The sequence below is a fragment of the Lutjanus erythropterus genome, chromosome 23 (genome assembly GCF_056507025.1).
Source record: "Lutjanus erythropterus isolate fLutEry1 chromosome 23, fLutEry1.hap2, whole genome shotgun sequence".
NCBI classification, from domain to species: domain Eukaryota; kingdom Metazoa; phylum Chordata; class Actinopteri; order Lutjaniformes; family Lutjanidae; genus Lutjanus; species Lutjanus erythropterus.
This window is the reverse complement of record NC_139339.1, coordinates 2,014,308-2,032,720: the sequence shown is the minus strand read 5'-3', so window position 1 is coordinate 2,032,720 and position 18,413 is coordinate 2,014,308. Positions and strand designations below refer to the sequence as shown.

At 39.0% G+C, this 18,413-nt stretch overlaps 4 protein-coding genes across 5 annotated transcripts; 2 read left to right on the top strand and 2 right to left on the bottom strand.

The window, feature by feature from the left end:
• The first annotated feature begins 132 nt into the window (after positions 1–132).
• On the top strand, positions 133–4,150 carry LOC146305248 (Fc receptor-like protein 5). Its single transcript, XM_084712900.1, has 5 exons — positions 133–184; positions 1,062–1,124; positions 1,349–1,615; positions 2,441–2,686; positions 2,795–4,150. The coding sequence occupies exons 1-5, from the start codon at positions 154–156 to the stop codon at positions 2,941–2,943; spliced, it is 756 nt and encodes a 251-aa protein (XP_084569026.1). The 5' UTR covers positions 133–153; the 3' UTR covers positions 2,944–4,150.
• A 1,730-nt stretch (positions 4,151–5,880) lies between these two features.
• Positions 5,881–11,183, top strand: LOC146305247 (uncharacterized). Of its 2 annotated transcripts, XM_084712814.1 has the most exons (11): positions 5,881–6,166; positions 6,333–6,395; positions 6,644–6,895; positions 7,604–7,846; positions 8,035–8,223; positions 8,845–8,889; positions 9,138–9,227; positions 9,604–9,678; positions 9,976–10,041; positions 10,588–10,643; positions 10,999–11,183. In XM_084712814.1, exons 1-10 carry the CDS (start codon positions 6,136–6,138, stop codon positions 10,629–10,631), a joined length of 1,098 nt encoding a protein of 365 aa, XP_084568940.1. In that variant the 5' UTR covers positions 5,881–6,135; the 3' UTR covers positions 10,632–10,643; positions 10,999–11,183. The 2 variants fall into 2 exon arrangements, with proteins under 2 accessions (XP_084568940.1, XP_084568939.1); XM_084712813.1 differs by having other exon boundaries at positions 5,881–6,395.
• Positions 11,184–11,542: 359 nt separating this feature from the next.
• LOC146305246 (uncharacterized) lies at positions 11,543–14,792 on the bottom strand. The gene is made up of 2 exons (XM_084713056.1): positions 14,684–14,792; positions 11,543–13,895 (listed from the first exon to the last, which is right to left on the bottom strand). The coding sequence occupies exons 1-2, from the start codon at positions 14,790–14,792 to the stop codon at positions 13,333–13,335; spliced, it is 672 nt and encodes a 223-aa protein (XP_084569182.1). The 3' UTR covers positions 11,543–13,332.
• Positions 14,738–17,743, bottom strand: LOC146305245 (butyrophilin-like protein 2). Its single transcript, XM_084712817.1, has 4 exons — positions 17,061–17,743; positions 16,302–16,643; positions 15,548–15,889; positions 14,738–15,182 (listed from the first exon to the last, which is right to left on the bottom strand). Exons 1-4 carry the CDS (start codon positions 17,140–17,142, stop codon positions 14,833–14,835), a joined length of 1,116 nt encoding a protein of 371 aa, XP_084568943.1. The 5' UTR covers positions 17,143–17,743; the 3' UTR covers positions 14,738–14,832.
• Between the last annotated feature and the right edge of the window lie 670 nt (positions 17,744–18,413).

Below are 18,413 nucleotides of genomic sequence, written 5' to 3'. Positions count from 1 at the left end.
CACTCAGACCCTGAGGGAAAAAAATGCAACAGTTATACTGCTGTAAACCACTGTGGTCTCTACGCTGCACAGGAAAAGGAAGTCTAACACTTTCCCCTACATCATATATGCTTTCATTCAGTCTGACGCTCAGACAGTCAGCAGCAAGGCAACATGGAGGTCACAGCGCTCTGCATCAGACTGCGTGAGTACTGAGTCTGTCTGTCTCTTGTTGTAATGTCCTTAGGAAGGTCTAAAACATCATCCACTTACAGTTTGACAGATTATAGTTTATGTTCTGTACATGAAGCTTCCTGAAATGAATAATAGTTGTCAGTGTAGGGTTTTTAGTTGCTCATTCTGAACAAGCTGTCTGCGCTGTTGGTTGTGTTTGTTACTGCAGCAGCTGCGCTTTCCACGCTTCTGACGCAGAGCAGCCGACAGACAGCAGAGGTGGCAAAAATACACACAGTCTTTACTCAAAGAAGTACTGATTCAACTTTGAAAGGATAAAATGTCCCCTGAAGGACATTTCTACTGACTGTTTCTGTGTAAAACTAACCGAACCTCACCTTTTGTCTGCAGTCGAGTCTCCCTTTCTTTGTTTTCATCTTTGTCATTTTTTTTCAGTCTCCTTGTCAAGTTGTCACTCATCATGTTGCCTTTGTTTTTTTTGTGTTGAATTTCATCTTTTTCGACTGATTATGTCATTTTTTACTCGTCATTGATTGGTCTTGATGTTGGAAGGCCGTGCACAATGATGCAAAATGAAAAATGATCAATAATTGCCCTCAAAGTCAAGTTCAAAAGTAGCAAACCTGTTTGAAAGATGTAAGAGGAAGTACAAAGTACAGATATATGTGTTACAATGTAGGCAGTAAATGTAAGAAGTTGCTGTCTCTCATCTTGTTACGTCTTTTCCATCTTATGTCTTTTTCAGTATTATGTTGTTTTTCATGTTGTTACATTGTTTTTCATCTGTTATGCATTTTTTTTTGCATCTTGTTATGTCTATTTTGTCTTGTAACATTTTTGAGAAACTGTAATGTCTGAGAAACAACTTTCTTACTTTGTTTCTACAGTTACAAATCTGTGGTTGATGCTGGTGATGCAGGTTAAGGACAGATCTTATGCTCAGAACGCTTGTAAGTATAACTATTTAATCCCATTGTTACCTTTAACCTTATGTCTGTTAAAGTCGCAAAACAGGTTTACATTTTGTTCAGTTACAAAATATCTTTGATAGAGGAAACCAGGAAATGAAGAAAGAAAAATCAGTGAAAAAAGAAATGTTTTGACATGTTAATGAAAATGCTTTGGCAGCGAAATCTTTTCCTCTATGCATCTTCTCCTTTCTCCCTCTTGCCAGACTCGGCTTTTCCTCGCGTCGTTCCAGCCAAGCTTCAGCACTTTGAATACGAGTCCGTCTCTTTGAGCTGCGAGGAGTTTGATGGCTCCCTTGGATGGAGAGTGATGAGGAAGATGCCAAGAAAAATCGCCCCATGTGGTTCCAGCTGGGGACTTCTAAAAGCTTCTGTCTGCGTCATCGGGAATGTTTATGAAGAAGACACCGGAGAATACTGGTGTGAGACAAGAGATGGAAAGAAAAGCAGCATTGTCAACATCACTGTTACTGGTAGGTGTGCAGTTCATATATGCCAGATATGCTTTGGGTGACCTCATAGCATCATTTCCAGAGAGATTTGTCCATACGGCCACAGCTGACTCCGATCTACTGCCATGTGTGAAACGTTTCCTCCAACCCAACTCCAAAAACTAGCATCCCTGGTGTCCACAGCTGTCCATGCATATGTTGGTTTGAGGTGATATGATAAGGTCATAAAGAACATGAAAGTTAGCGTATGGAAGGATGGGTCAAAGTCATGTCCCACAGAAAACCAACTGTGAGAGCCAGACCAAATTGTCATAATTTTGTATTTGCTTTATTTATTTTATTTATTTTTTTTGCACTCTCTGTGCCCTATAATCCATAGTGCGCCCACTTTGTTGCATTATTTCCAGGTTACTGTCATATCAAAGTTGTGGCAATTACCAATTTCCAACTTTTAAACAGCGTTAAAAACAACATTTAAGTTGTGATTATTACTTAACAACTCAGATTCCGATTCTCTGACTTGGCCAGGAAGAATAAAGACAAGTCTGAAGACCAAACAAAAGTCCAAAAGTCATTTGTTAAGTGTGAACGTGCTTATAATCCTTGCCAGTCAGTAAAGCCTAGAAATAGCACATAGCATGGACCAATGAAAAGGCTCCTGTAGGAAAGGATCAGGGTGTCATGGATGAAATGATGATACATGGATTCACTGACCATAAACGTTGCTGTCTTTTGGCAAGTCCAAATGAAATAAAAGTTAGATTTTTGGTGATTTTAGTTGTGTAAGGCTGAAAATTTTGAACAGCCATGTCATTTACAACAATAACAACACTGTATGTTGTTCAGGTGGTTCTGTGATCTTGGAGATTCCTGTCCTTCCTGCGTTGAAAGGAAATGCTGTGACTCTACACTGCAAAAACCAGACAGCAGCTTCCGACATCTCAGCTTCCTTCTATAAAAACGGCCTCCTCATCGTGAATAACACCGCTGGAGAGATGACCGTCCACAACGTGTCCCATTCTCACGAAGGACTCTACAAGTGCAAGATCTCTGGAGCTGGAGAATCACCAGAGAGCTGGCTGGCAGTCACAGGTGAGAGATGACATGTTTGCAGGCAACCCCAAAACAATTCATTAAACCAGCACCTCTGTGAACAGGTTGGAAGTTGCGTGGTCTAACACCAACCCATTGTCATTGCAGAACATTACAAAGAGATTCCCTTTTGTTCCGATCAACTTCCCATCCTCCTCTACCTCCTCATAAGGACAGTTGCCACAGTCTTATGGGTGGCTCTGCTGCTGTTGGTGTTGAGAAAACGTGACTCTGGGAAACACAGAGGTAAAGAGTAACCATCAACTTCCAAAAGTAGCTGATAGATTGAGATACTCGGTTAAAGTAAAGTCTGCCGTGGAATTAACAGTGGACAGAGCCATGGCGGTCACACCCTTGACTTTGGCATTATAACGGTCACCACCTTGTTTTTCTGGACTCAGAAGTGACCAGGGTGGAGCTGGGGAGGATGCACATTGCTACGTCTCAATCCTGATTGGATCTGACTAAGAACGTGAGCCACCCCCTGCTAGCCATTAAAAAGAATGCTGGTTTAATGTACAGTAGGTCTACATTAGCTTCAGTTTTCAGACCTGGAAGCTACGTCCATTATTATCACTGTCTATTCCCCAGCTTTGTTGACTACCTTTTGCTCCAAAGACAATATTATATTTGCATTTAACTGAAGTACATTTAGGCACAGCCAATCGAATGTAAGAGTGTAACTACAATCAAACGTAAAGATAATTATAATTTACAGCAAATGTAAGTTTAGCTTCACTTTTCAGACGTGGGAGGCTACATCCACTATTCATACTGTCTGTTCTCCAGCTTTGTTGACAAGCTTCTATTCCAAAGACAATATTATTTATTATTTGCGTTTAATCAAAGTAAATTTTGTCACAGCCAATCACTGATTTGTTCTACAAACTGATGGAGAAAGTCTATGTGACACGTGGTGACACAGTTGGGTAAATGTGAGTGTCATCTGCATAGCATAACACATCGTTTCATTGTTTTGTATTGTATAGTTTGATGTTCTGTAATGGAAGTTTTTAAAGGTTAAATAAGAAGAGGCCCAATGAGAGTGGCCGGGGGAACTCTGCTCGTTGTTCTGACATGATCATTTGTATATATAATATGATTGCTAATTGAATTTATAATTTCATGACTATTTGTACAGGAAATTACATATTTCATATTTCATGTCTTGGCCTGAGTGTTCATATTTTTTTATAAGCCCTATACGTAGATCTGTCACGTGCTACGACCACTGTATAACACAAGACAAAGGTGAATGCAAGTCAAGGAAATTCAGATACTGCAAAAACAGCACGCCATCTCTCCAGCTCTGTGAGGCTGTGGGTTTGTTTTAGTAAAAGCAGCTCACCCACAGAGAACTATGCTCATGTCCTCTGGTTTTGATGCACACAGCTACTGAAGCTTTGTTCACTCAAATATCGTGTGTAGCTACAGTGCAACATGTCAGGACAAAATGCATTATGAGAAAAAACAAGCAGCAAAAACCTAAAATATACAATAATCCTCTTTGTATGATGTTAATTCAGCTCCTGCAGAATAAAGGAAGACATTAAAAGATAAGAATTTTGATTTCTCATTTTTTTCAACAGCCGTCAATACAAGGTGTTGCAAAAAACAAAAAACAAACAAACAAACAAAAAAAAACAAGCTAAAACAAACAAAAAACATGTATTTGTAATATAATACATACTGTTATAACTTTTCAGTTATTCTATATTTTTAATGTGGTTATCATTAGCTATACTAGTGATTGAACCCTTTTATGACGCAGTTTTTTTTTTTTTTTGTTGTTGTTGTTGTCTTGGCAACAGAGAGGTTTGAGGAAATGTTTGAGATGTGTAATAAAGAGACAAAGAGAGAAAGGCCAAAAGTATGTGGACACCTCTGTGACTTGTGGTCTGGGGCTCTTTGTCCTGGTATGACGTATGAGCATTTAGAGATCGTGACAGTATACTGTGATATTTTAGACAGTAGTATTCTTGCCATTTTGTGTCAATATGTGTTTGCCCAGTCAGCAGGTTTGACATCTAGTAGTAAGACTGAAACCAAAAGGGTGGAGGTTGCAGCAGATTAATGTTAATGCATTGGTAAAAAAAAAAACTACAATAAAAATTTAAAAAAAGGAAAAGTGCACTGCTTTCTAAATGCACTCTTTGCCTTATGCTTCCTCTTTGCCTCACACTAAGCCATGCTTAAAAAAAAGGGGTGCCATGCTAACATGTGGCTAGTGCCGCATGTGGCTGGTGTACATCTGGCATGCGGCTGGTGCAAGTCTGACATGTGGCTTGTGTGGCATGTTGCTAGTGTGGCATGTGACTGGTGTAAATCTGGCGTGTGGCTGGAGCAATGCTTACATGTGGCTAGTGTGGCATGTGGCTAGTGCAATGCTGACATATAGCTGTTGTAATACTTGTATGTGGCTGTTGTAATGCTGACATGTGGCTTGTCTAGTGCTGACAAGTAGCTGGTGTAACGCTTGTTTGTAGCTGGTGTGATGCTGACATGTAGCTGGTGTAATCCTGACATGTAGTTGGTGTGATGCTGACATGTAGCTGGTGTAATCCTGACATGTAGTTGGTGTGATGCTGACATGTAGCTGGTGTAATCCTGACATGTAGCTGGTGTGATGCTGACATGTAGCTGGTGTAATCCTGACATGTAGCTGGTGTGATGCTGACATGTAGCTGGTGTAATCCTGACATGTAGCTGGTGTGATGCTGACATGTAGCTGGTGTAATCCTGACATGTAGTTGGTGTGATGCTGACATGTAGCTGGTGTGATGCTGACATCTGGTTGATATAATCCTGGCGTGTGTCTAGTGTAATTGTGACATGTAGTTGGCACAGTGCTGACATGTGGCTAATATAAAGCTAGCGTGGGCCTGGCTCAGACACATTAGTCCCTTTTTGGTGGAGGGTGTTTCATGTATTCTTCCTGTAGTGTTATTTGAGTGTACTAGTTTGTTCAGTTAGTGTCTGTCTTAGTATTTAAAGTTATTGTTTATTTTGTTGCCATTTCTTAACATTATTTTATTAATAAAAAACACCATTGTTTATGCATTTGCCTCAGTGCCCCTTTATTCTTTTTTCCTCAGGTTACTTTACAATTGTTACATAGGTTGAGAAGAACTAAGCCTGATGAGTAACGTGACAATGTTGTGTGTAAAGCTGTGTCCCTTTGAAATGTATATTATTACACTAAATAATAACACATTTTAGCACATTTCCTTCATTGTTGTTCAGGTTTGACAGTTTGCTCTTAGAGACATAATGACTTTGATAGCTGACCAGCTAAATAAAAATGTTTTAGCCACGAGAGCAAGCAGAAACTGAAGTAAACAACTTTATTGCTATAAGCTGCTGTGGTCTCTACACTGCACAGGAAACAGAGTCTTTCCCCTACATCACATTTAGCTCTTACTTAGACAGTCAGTCAGCGGCAAGACAACATGGAGGTGACAGCGCTCTGCATCAGACTGTGTGAGTACAGACTCTGTCTTCACCTCAAAAACACTGAAAAAAATCAATTTTCATTCATGATAATACTTAACCAGTGAAACCTGGTGATGCACAATAGCACTGTAGACCGTTTACATGCTGTCATGTTGGTGTTATGTGCCTGTGTTTGCCTCTTTTGTGTCTTCAGTAGTGAATGGATTGTTGCTGCTCACTGCTCAAACTCTGAACCGTCACTTTGTTCACAAAGCTGGTGAGTTGAGGTTTGTGAATTGATTATATACAATTAAAGATAGATTTGAACATTTTCTCAATGTTTGAACATTATACATGAATATGCTCAGGTTATTTTCATGACTCTCACTGAATCAAACTTCAGATGTTAGTTGTACTGAATTTTATGGCTTGACTTCTACACTGATGATGATCAGGAAATAGAAGAGTTATCAAGGGGTTTCTTGTTGTTAAAGAGCGGACCTCTTCCTTTTTCTTCTGTCACAGATGCAGCTTTTCTTCACATAAGTCCAAACAGACAGCAGTTCCTCGAATATGACCACATCTCTCTCCGTTGTGAGGGTTTTCACGGCTCGGCTGACTGGAGACTGATGACAAATATTCCCTCAGACGCATGGCGATGGGAGACATCAGCAGTACTCTTGGACATTAAACCTGCCTTCGCACGGCACAGTGGAGAATACTGGTGTGAAAATGGAGACGGAGACAGAAGCAACTCCGTCAACATCACTGTCACTGGTATGTTTGCCCAACATTAATCAAGTAATACTTTCTATATTTTATTTAGTTTGATGCACTGTGTGGCTCAAGAAAAATACGATATATGTGGAATATGCATATTAAGTATTAAATGCTTTGATGATGTTGCTTAATGCTGTGGAGAGGAAAAGGTTTAAAAGCATTTGGTGCAGTAATATATAGCTTCATACTGTAAGTAATATAATGTATGTCTAACAGGATTTTGGTAATATTATTATATTTACTACATCAAGTTGGCTACTTCTTACCAAGAATTTACAACCTGCATTCCAAAATTGGTGGGATGTTGTTTAAAACGTGAATAAAAACAAAATTTTTTAACCTATATTCAATCGAATGCAGTTCAAGGACAAGATATTTAATATATTTTTTTGTAAATATACACTCATTAGGGTCTGAGCACTGAATTGGTGTGAGGACTCAATTGGATTTGCTCAGATTATTGTTTTTTTAGGGGCTGAACAAAATTGCTATGACTTAAAGTATAAAAGATCCAATCTACACCAAACTTAACGTTTGTTAAGAGTCCCATCTTGAACACATGTATGATGGGGTCACAGCTGCAGCGTAACCTGATGGGTGTGGAGGGCCCGTCCAAAGCCTGTCTTAATAAGTGTGCCTTGGTGGTTCATTAACTGATCATGATCTTACCACATGGTTGATAACTGGTTCTTTTTTGTTCTTCAGTTGGTGATGTGATCCTGGAGAGTCCTGCTCTCCCTGTGATGGAAAAACAGAAAGTCAGTCTGCGCTGCAGAAAAAGGGCAACGTCCCGCATCTCCTCAGCTGATTTCTATAAAGATGGCCTAATCAGCAGGACTGGATATACAGGCGAGATGACCATTCACAATGTTTCCAAGTCTGATGAGGGCCTGTACAAGTGTGTGATTTCTGGAGCTCAGTCACCAGAGAGCTGGCTGACTGTCAGAGGTGAGACAAAGTTCAAGACATTCGACATATGTAGCAAATTTCATAACAAGAGGATCTCTAGATTTATTCCAATTCATCCTTTCCACCATGAATGTCTAAACCTAATTGTATGGCAATCTATCCAATGGTTATTCATGCAAATTAGTCTGGACCAAAGGTCAAGACTGTAAAACTATATTTTCTCTTAGTATCAACAGAATATATCACTCCTGCACCTGAACGCACAACAGCCCAAACTTCTCCAGAGGCTTCTCCTCATCCTCACTCCAGCCCTGAGTCCGATCAGCTCTCCATCCAGTTATCGGTCGTCTTCACCATTTTGTGTGTGGCTGCGCTGCTGCTGGTGGTCGGACTACTTCAATATCGGAAACGCAGAGGTACAAAAAAGATAAAGAGCAGAAGGTCTACTTACACACAAAAGAGAACGGGAGCGTGTAAATATGGATAGAAGTATCAACGTGGTATGAACTCAAATGTTACTCTACAGTTCTGTGTTTTACACTGCAGACTGGAGACTCTGTTAACAGGGATAGCTGGATCTGTATTACATATGTTTGTCACCTCTATTAAATGTTTGTGTACAAATCCATTGCATGAACAGTATAGGGAGATGCAGCTCATGTAAATGATGATGACATAACGTAGATATGTCATCTATACTTTGGCCTGGATGCTCAGGTGTGACCCTACAGGGAATTCTGTCACATTTTGTCCACTGAAAAGGAACCTCAGAGGGAACTTTACAACTTACTTCAGTCTACCAGTGTACTGTTAAAGGGGTAAAAAACAAACACATTGTACCTGAACATAATCAAGGATTTTGCAGAATTTGTATGCCAAAATACCATATAGTATGCATTGGAAACAAATGTGATATTGTTTACAAAGAATTCAGGAAGAAAACGGTCACATGCTGCTGTTTATGATGAAAACTCAGTCAGATGCACAACTTTCCTACTAGTTCTTCATTTCAGTCTCTTTTTTTCTTCCCTGTCTAGTTGCATGCTTTTCTTCTGAGATGCCAACAGGAGGATCAGACCCAGGTGAGAATGAAATACTGGTGGAACACAAAGTATTTATATATCATATTATTGTCCTTGCAGGAATTAAGTTAAGATAGTAACTTAATTAGCCTTTTAGCCAGACCGCCTCCCTTCCTGTACTGTAGTATATGCCAGTATTATTCTCCAACTAAGGTTGTGACTCAAGATTAAATGTTAAATTAAATTGTTAAATATGTGAAGATTACTATTTTATTATGTTTAAATGTATACGTCTGTTTTGCCACTAGAATTTGTTCCAGCCAATGAACACGCCAATGTAGCTGATCCACACATGTCTACATATGCTAACGTCCCGAGACGCAAGAAGAAAAAAAAAGGTATTTCTTCGACTTCACTTTAACAGCGGTGTCTTTCTTAGCTAAATTATGTACATTATACTATAATTTGTATATGTACATTTGTATATAGATGACTTTTTATGAAGGTCAGCTTCAAAGTGAAACACTTTTTTTAATTAATTGGCAATTTAAGCCAGATATTGTACAAGCATCAGTTTTGGTGAGTCAGTTTGGGTTTACAGAAATATAAAGTCTGGTGTCGTCTGCATAACAGTTTATATAATACACAGAAAATTCAAACATACAAAGCCCTCAGGACTAAAAGGTTAATTAAATGGTAATACTTGTACTAGTGCTAGAAGTACAAGTAGTAGTACTACTTCTGTTGATATATGTTTATTCTTTTTTCTTCCAGCCTTTGAACATGTGAGTGTAGCTGATACAGACATGTCTATATATGCAAATGTCCCAAATCGGAAGAAGAAAAGAGGTACCTCACTGACTTCATCTTCATCAACCAAATTGCACATGCATTTGTGATAATAACACTTTGTTGTAAAGGCAAAATAAAGTACAGACATAGCATGTGAAAAAAAAAAAAAATAGATCATGTGTTTAAGACAGTCAGTGGAAAATATTTGACAACAATGGCTTTCATCAGTAAAGTAATGCTTAAAAAATAACCTTATGGATATGTGCTTTATAAATGTACATGTCTTTATGTCTCTCAGACAGTAACAACACACCAGCTCCCTGCATAGTTAATGATTGTTTTTAAATATTACAGGCCGTCGAGAGGAGAATTTACCTGCACCTAAGGAGACGTATGCTACTGTCAAAAAGAAGAAGCGAGGTAATTTACTTGACATAATTGAAATAATGGATTACTGATGGTGAAGCACGAATGACATCAAATCTGAAATTCATTCAATTTATTTCATTCAACTTTTTGTTTATTCTTTAACAAATTGAACCCAGTCAGACATGGTTCTAAGTAATAATCAGCGTTGTCATCAGCCTTCGTCTAAGAGCTTCTTCACACTTGTTGCACCAGTGTCTATTTCTAAGACTGAGTGGTTTGTTAAGAGTGAAACTGAGAAACCAATTTCTTCTATCTGCTGTCTGTTCACATATCTGAAAACCTATCAAAGCTTTTAAATAGACCAACTGTGGCTGAGTACTGACGCTATGGTTTTAGTTTAACTTGAAGAAGAGACATTGAGTGGCCGATCTTTAACTTTACCTCAGTAATGAATTAAAATAATCACCAGTTAATCTATCAGGCCCTACGACACGATCAGTTTTGTTCATAACATTGAACACAATTTGTGATTTGCAAACAATGTTGCTGCTGAAATGTGGACAACAGTAAATGATTGTTTTTTCTTTTGTATCACAGTTTCTGGAGGAGCAAATGTGACAAATACAAATGGAGCAAACTGAGGAAGGAGAAAGGTATTTCATTTGAAATGGTCTTTTTGTTGCAGTTGTTGTTGTTTTCCTTTTTTTTTTAAATATAAGCTGTTATTACATGATGATGATTTATGAAGATACACTTGATATTTTAGCAAAATTCTGTTTAAGTTAACTAAATTACATTAATGCATTGTCAATTTAAAACAGGTGCTCGTGTGTTTATTTGAAAATAAAGTCTGGTGTCATCTGCATAATAATGCATACAATATGTCCATACTGATATGCAATGCTTTTTATATATAAGTAAGGATAACCTGTTGTGTTATACCAACAGTTTATTTTGTGTTTTATCATCTCACAGCTGTAGTCTTTGTATATCCTGCGTCTCTTTCAGGTCACTGAGAGCAGCAACACCTGACTGAAGGATGCAGGAGTTACTCTGTTAAACTGCGTGTGCAAGTTGGAGAAATACAACTATAATTTAGGCTTTAAGAGTAATCTGTAGCTTTTGAATAACTGTGTATAATTCTTCTTTAACTTCATTTTACACTCATTAAATTGAGTTTTTGGCAAAGCATGCTGGACAATATGACGACTCATATTTGACATTTTTTTCTTTAAATTGTCTGTGCAGAGAAATTTCAAAATAGATTAACGTGGGTCTAATATGTCATTATCATCATCACCATCATCAGCCTGCACTAGAGAACTTGAACTGACTCACAACACCAGACTCTATTTTTAAGACGACGAATAAACCAAAATGTTTCATCTGTCGGTTCACGAGCTGCTGCAGCTTCTACACACACTCTCTGTGGTCGACTACTGACATGATGACATCACCTCAGTTTGACCTGGAGCAGACACGCTCTAATGATTAATGACACTGGAAATAATGACCATGTGATTTAATTACAGAGTGGAATTTGTGCAAATGGGGAATCAGTGCAGGATACATAAACAGTATGAGATCAGATATGAGATCATGCAAACACACGGATGTCAAGTAAACGACATCAGTAACTTCAAGTGTAACAACTTTTACAATGCTGCCCTCCAGAGGTCAGACTTTGTCAGTGAATAATTAACTCCTTGTTTACAGTACAGGCTGCATCCAGTGCAACAGCCAATCCAAACGCTTGAAACCACTTAGTCTGCCTTTATTAAGTCCAGCTTTAACCTTCATTCAATATTGTTCATCCGTCATCTATCAGTGGATGATATGAGAAATCACCGGTGGTGGTGTTTTAAGCCCTTTTTAACTCATCAAATACTAATATTTATAAATGTATTAAGAAATGTGAATATTAACACCAACACTGATGTGTTTCATCACAGTAATGTTCCTCCTATAAGCATCTGAATGTACTCTCTACTTTGTGGTGCTTTAAATGTCAGAGTCTGTAATTAATTTCATCACAAATGTTTATATTTCTAAAATATTCTAACCCTGACGCATATTTAGAATTATGATGAGTCCTGTAATATAAATAACATCTCATGGACCTCATGGAGCAGGATGGACTACTTTTTTATTTTAAGAAAACATGAAATTAAAAAAAAAACAACAACAACAACAAAAACACAGTTCAATTGCAATAAAATCAGAACTCTGAGTCCCACATCTTTACAGATTGAACAGCTGTCAACTCCAAATTGAAATATTTTGTGACACCAGTAAAAAACAAGCATGTAAAAAGTTAGATCAAATATAAGGATGTGACAACAATACAAAATTATTACTTATTCCAAGAATTTCTCACTGGAGAACCAAATTTGACCTGATCCAGCTCCACCTCTTTAGTCTAAAAGGCTCCACCCAAGAAGTGTGATGGTTAGAGTGAGAATATACAGCAGATTTTGTTGGATTTTTGGTAATCTGAAGGCTTTTTGTTAAGATTACTTAGAGCAGTCAAAATAGAGTGTGGACTGGTTCTTCCTGTAACAGGTTGCCTTTAATTTTAATGAATTATAAAAAAATTAAAAAAAAGCAACTTTTCTTTGCAATTTCACTTGTCCCTGCAATTTCAATGCAATAAATGTGTAAAAACATTTCAACATGCATAACAATCTTTTAGAAAAGCTGCCATGAAATCAGGCTGCATCAATTCCAAAAACAGCCTGCGAGATCCTGGAAAGACTGAGAAATGCGAGTGAAATTAGACTAAGGATCGATAAGCACTGATACCACTTCAGGTCTGTAGGAAACTCACTGGACTTTTAAGTTAATATCCATGTTATGCATCATTGTATAAAGAGAAAGAAAGTGGAGGAGGAGGAGGATGAAGGAGGTGGTACAGATGGATGGGTCAAACAAACACAGGCAAACAGGCTCAAAGTCAATGTTATCTGTAGTTTGAAGACATAATTTTACATGTCATGTGACTTATTTCACTTACGTCATGTTACATATAACATAAAGTACATATTTTAATCCAAATATCTTTTCTTAAATCTAAACAGGCTGCTTTGATGCCTAAATCTATCCAAACTACAACACACAACCAGACTGTCATACTTTGGCGTCTCTGTCTTGTTGTTTGTGTTGTTAATCGTCTGTCCAGTCTGTTGTCCAGCTGTTCGTCCAAAGTCCACATGTGACTTGTTGTTGTGTTTTACCTTAAACTGAGAGTCTTTAGCTGGACTGTTGGAGAAATACACTGATTCTACTGTCAATGTCAGACTGTTTCAAATTAAAAGCTGTAATAACTGTGGATGTAAAGTGTCATTACAGTCTGTCCTCTACTAACATCAATGTATCAGTGGTTTGGTTTGTCTCCTCCTCTTTCTCTGACTGAAGTTCAGTCTCATCTTTTTGTCTCTTTGTCTCATCAGTTTGTTGCTTCATTTGTTCAATCTGATCATCAACTTCCTTCTTCCATTCTGTTATTATTCTAATCACATCTACTGTTGTCTCTAGTTCTTTCTGAGTGCTCTGTAAATATTCCTCATATTCTGTCTTTTTGTTGTCCAGGTCCAGTTTGACCTGCAACAGTTTTTGCTTCTTGCTATCTTTCATAAAAACTTCACTCTCTACTGACTTAAGTTTCTCCTCATTCTCCCCCATCTTTATCACCACCTCCTCCAGCTCTGATTTCACTCTGTCTCTGGAGTTCTCCAGTTCTTTCTTGTGTCCCATCAAAACTGAAATCACATATATCATGTCTTTCTTTTTTTCTTCTTTCTCCTCTAACTGTTTATGATCCCAGACTACCAGTGTTGTATTTCCTGTGCAGAGCTGCTGTGTTTCTGCTCCAGCTTCAGTTTCATTGCTGCGGTGCATCTTCTTCTCTGTGAACAAACAGAGGAAGGAAAGTGTTTCATTCAAAGTTCATTCTTTTATTGAAACTTAATGAAAATCACTATGTGAGGGGAGCTGTGACTTCAACATTACAACATTACTACTAGACAGTTCTTCACACACAGCGGCAGTTCTCATTCTGAACTGAACAAATACTGAAGTTTTGTCACCGCCCTTCAGCTATACACACACGATACCCATTAAAAACACTTCTCAAGTGACTTCAGTGTAAATCCATCTGCAGCTGTATGAGATGCAATGTAAAGATGGAGAAGGTCCACACATGGAGGAGACAGTGGGTGGATGTCTCAAACAAACACAGGACTTTCACCCAGGAGACCAGAGGTCTGTACTATGAAGCAGGATTCGTGGTTAGCGAGTAACTTCCAGGGTTAACCCTGGGTTTTCAGTTCTGTGACACCGACTCACTTCTTACTGCCGTATATCACCATGGAAACTTATGCTGTATGTTTATGTGAACGCGCTCATGTCCAGTTTGGGAAACCCTGGGTTGATTTACCGAGGTGATAACCAGCTTTGTGTGGCCACTTATCCTTGGCTGCCTTTGTTAGGTTGTAGAATCAAAATGTGAGAGAAGGTTTTTAAGCTACAAAACTTTTGGTGATGTCACCTGACATAACGTAACATAGTCATTGTAACCTGAAACATGATCTTAACCCTAAACCTACCCAAGCACTTTTTTGGTCTTAAACCCACCCAAGCTGCAACTGTTTCACAATATGAATTCAGAAACAAGTAAAACAGATTTATAACTTACGGCCTTTGCTTCGTCTTCGTCTCAAAAAAAAGAAAGCTGCAGAAAAAAGCAGAAAGCCAAAAACACAGACGCCCACGATGATACAAACACTTGAAGAAGACGGGACCATGAATACATCGTCTGAAATGAGAAACAACATGACATTCAGATTATAGAAAACTGAAAAAGCTGAAAAAAGTGAGCACATTAGAACAAAACGTTTCACCTGTAAAGCGGATCTGTGTCTCTCTGGTCTGGTTGATGTCCTTCTGTTGGACTCTACAGGTGAAGTTGTTTCTGTGTCTCTCCTTCACAGTCACTCTGCTGCTGACAGTATAGAGACCATCAGGACCTCTGGCTGTCTCTATAGGTCCAGCAGAGACGACGCGTCCCTCACCATCCAGCCACAACACCTCAGGCTCTGGATACCAGCCTTCAGACTCACAGTGGAGAACTGCTCTGCTGATGTCTTTATTATTCTGTGTCCTTGCTAAGCTGATGACGATTGTTGAGAGGACACCTAATGATAATATAGAGGAATATTAAAAAAAGTGGTTTCAATACATATATGATCACAAACATGTAAAGATCAGGTGGATGGAACTGACCTACAGTATGACAGTATATTCTGGGACACATTTGATTCACTATGGGAATCAGAAAGAGGAAGGACTTCAGTTTCAAAGCTTCAATAATGTTGGTAAAATTGTCCATGTTTTGTCCCAGGACATTTATAGACCAGATTGGATTTAAATTCCTCTATTGTTTTCTGTATCTGTCCAGATATGTCCTCAAAGTTAGACATACTAGAAAACCTCCTCAGGGGAGCTTCCTGCCCAAACCAGTTCAACCAGTTCAGAGTGTAAATCCTGTAAATTCACTCACCCACAACAAGATCAACAGTAGATTCTCTCCCCAGTTTAGGAATGAAGCATCTGTATTTTCCCTCATCAGAGAGTTTGACTTTGGAAAGCTTCAGTGAAATGTCTCCATGTTTCAGGTTGTTGACAAAGAGCGACGTCCTTCCTCTGTAGGACAGATGTTTTACACTCTCTATTTCCACTCCATCACGCCACACATGGACAAGTCTTGGGTTCAGGTCAGGTCTCGACCATTCCACAATAATGTCTGAAACATCCACAGTGGGTTCAAGGTGACACGGTAAAATGATGTCATCACCAGCTGTTGCCACTATTGGCTGAGATGGACCAACCAACTGGAACTGACCTGAGGAGAAACAGTTTTACAGGTTTTTTTCCAACATGCTGCAGGGAGCACACAGAAAATACAACCACAATTCTAAAAAAAAAGTTTAGATGCTGTGTTAAACATGAATGAAAACAGAATGCAATGCAAACTTCTAGTTTTGTTTTCTGAATTTGATGCCTGCAACATTTTCCCCAAAAAAATGTCTTTTATTGTGACTGTCCTGGCCAGCAAAGATCCCCCTCTCCCCAGCCATGTCCTCCAGCTCATCCAGAGGGATCCTGAGGTGTCCCCAGGCCAAACTGGACATAAATTAATTCAGCGTCTTCTCAATCTGCTCCAGAGTGTCAGAACCTCAACTGCCTCGTCTTAGACACAGTTCATTCATCTTTTTCAAGCTTACAGAGCATCAGAATCCTGTATATTCACTCACCAACAACAACTTCAACAGTAGATTCTCTACCCAACGCAGGAATGAAGCATCTGTATTTTCCCACATCAGAGAGTTTCATTTTGGAAAGCTTGAGTGAAATGTCTCCATGTTTCAGGTTGTTGACAAACAGCGATGTCCTTCCTCTGTAGGACGGATGTTTTTTACTCTCCAGTTCCACTCCGTCACGCCACACGTGGACAAATCTTGGGTTCAGGTCAGGTCTCGTCCACTCTACAGTCATGCCTGAGGCATCAACGGCGGGTTCAATGTGACATGGCAAAATGATGTCATCACCAGCTATTGCCACTATTGGCTGAGATGGACCAACCAACTGGGACTGACCTGAGGACAAACAGGTTTGGGTTTTATAACTTGCTGCAGGGAACATGCATGCAAAATACAACTGGGATGTTCTGTTGTGAAACTAGCAAACTTTTCTCATTCTGAATTTGATGCCTGCAGCAAAAAAATCTATAATAAAAAATCTGCAACAAAATCGAAATTCCTGCAGTTTTGCGTTGAGAAACTTTGTTCTTGAACTCTTGGACTGTTTGCAGTTTTTCACAAGGTGGTGAACCTCACTCGATCCATGCTTGAGCCTCAAGCCTCTGTAAAATGTGTAATTTGATCTTGATGTGTGGCCACCATTTCTCATACAGAGCAACACACCTGGCCTGTTGATAAGAATATGGGTCATACAATAAGCTGCTTGCACAGTGGCTTCCTGGTGGGGGCGGGGCTGGTTTGTTTGTAGGTTACCTGCGCAGAATTGTGTCAGGAGGAGGAGGACAACATGGAAAACCGCAGCATTGAAAAGTCCACCCTTCAGGCGAGGCATCATCACGGTTTGAAAGCTGAAATAAACCAGTTGTAAAACTTTAATTCCAAGGATTCTCTGAGCTTCTAAAATATCTGTGTCTCATATGTGACTAGATCAAATTCAATATCTCTACTGTACTTTTCACAGATCTACAAAATTAAATCCAGACATTTTTCGGACTTGTCCTCTCACACACAACGGGATTCTGATTGGTTTGTGGTGTCAAGGTAGAGCTTGAAGGAGGAGGATTCAACATTATTGCTTTGATATTGATAAAGCATGTATTTGGACGTATCTATGATAAACAAATCAACAAAAAAGTGGAACACAGTCAAGCAGAAAAGAGCATGAAGCAGCTACACACTGTGCAACATCATCAACATGCCCAGTCAGTCGCTGTGACTTCTGGACATTGACCTGCTCTGTTAACACATGGACCAAATCAGACATTGCACAGAATTTATGCATTGACATAATTATAGTGTATTTTGTTTGAATATACAGCAAGTGGACACCAAAAGAGACTCTGACCAAACTCCTGCATTAAACTAAAGTGTTCTGAACAGATGAAAGAGTGCATGTCATTCCTTTTTACACATATATCACAGCCACCAGCTGTTCTTATTTTGTAATTTTTTATGAAACGCGTCAGTTAAAATGATTTACCATTAGATTAAAAAGCCACCTACCTGTTTCATGGCTCAGACAGTCATGTTGTCTCAGAGTGAAGAGCAGACTGAGCAGTCGGTCTTCATGTGACGCCGTCCTGCTTTATCAGCTGACTGACAGAGGCAGCCAAGTTCAGCCCTGTGTGTCCACTGCAGTAAATTATTACACAGTCTTGCTGTTACTCATTGCTACTGTTTACTTTTTGACATACCTGCATTAACCTCATTTAAAGGATCTGGATGCAAACTTTTTCTTTGTAGTTTTTGACCCGTTGGAGGAGCAGCACTGACTCAGATTCAGGTCTTTAAGTCTTGATGGAATTAATCTAAGTCTCAAACCTAAAAGTTAATAGATTGACACCGGTGTCCATAAAATAACTGTAAGAACAAATGTTTGTCATGTCATTAATACAAACACACACATACTACATTCCAGGATGTGGTTTACAGCTCAGCCTCCTGCAGTAGTGTGTGTGTGTGTGTGTGTGTGTGTGTGTGTGTGTGTGTGTGTGTGTGTGTGTGTGTGTGTGTTGTGTGCGCAAAGCATGAAGCGTTCAGAGTAAATAGAGAGAGAAACACAATTATCACAGAGGAACCTTGGGACACGCTGTACAAAAACATGGT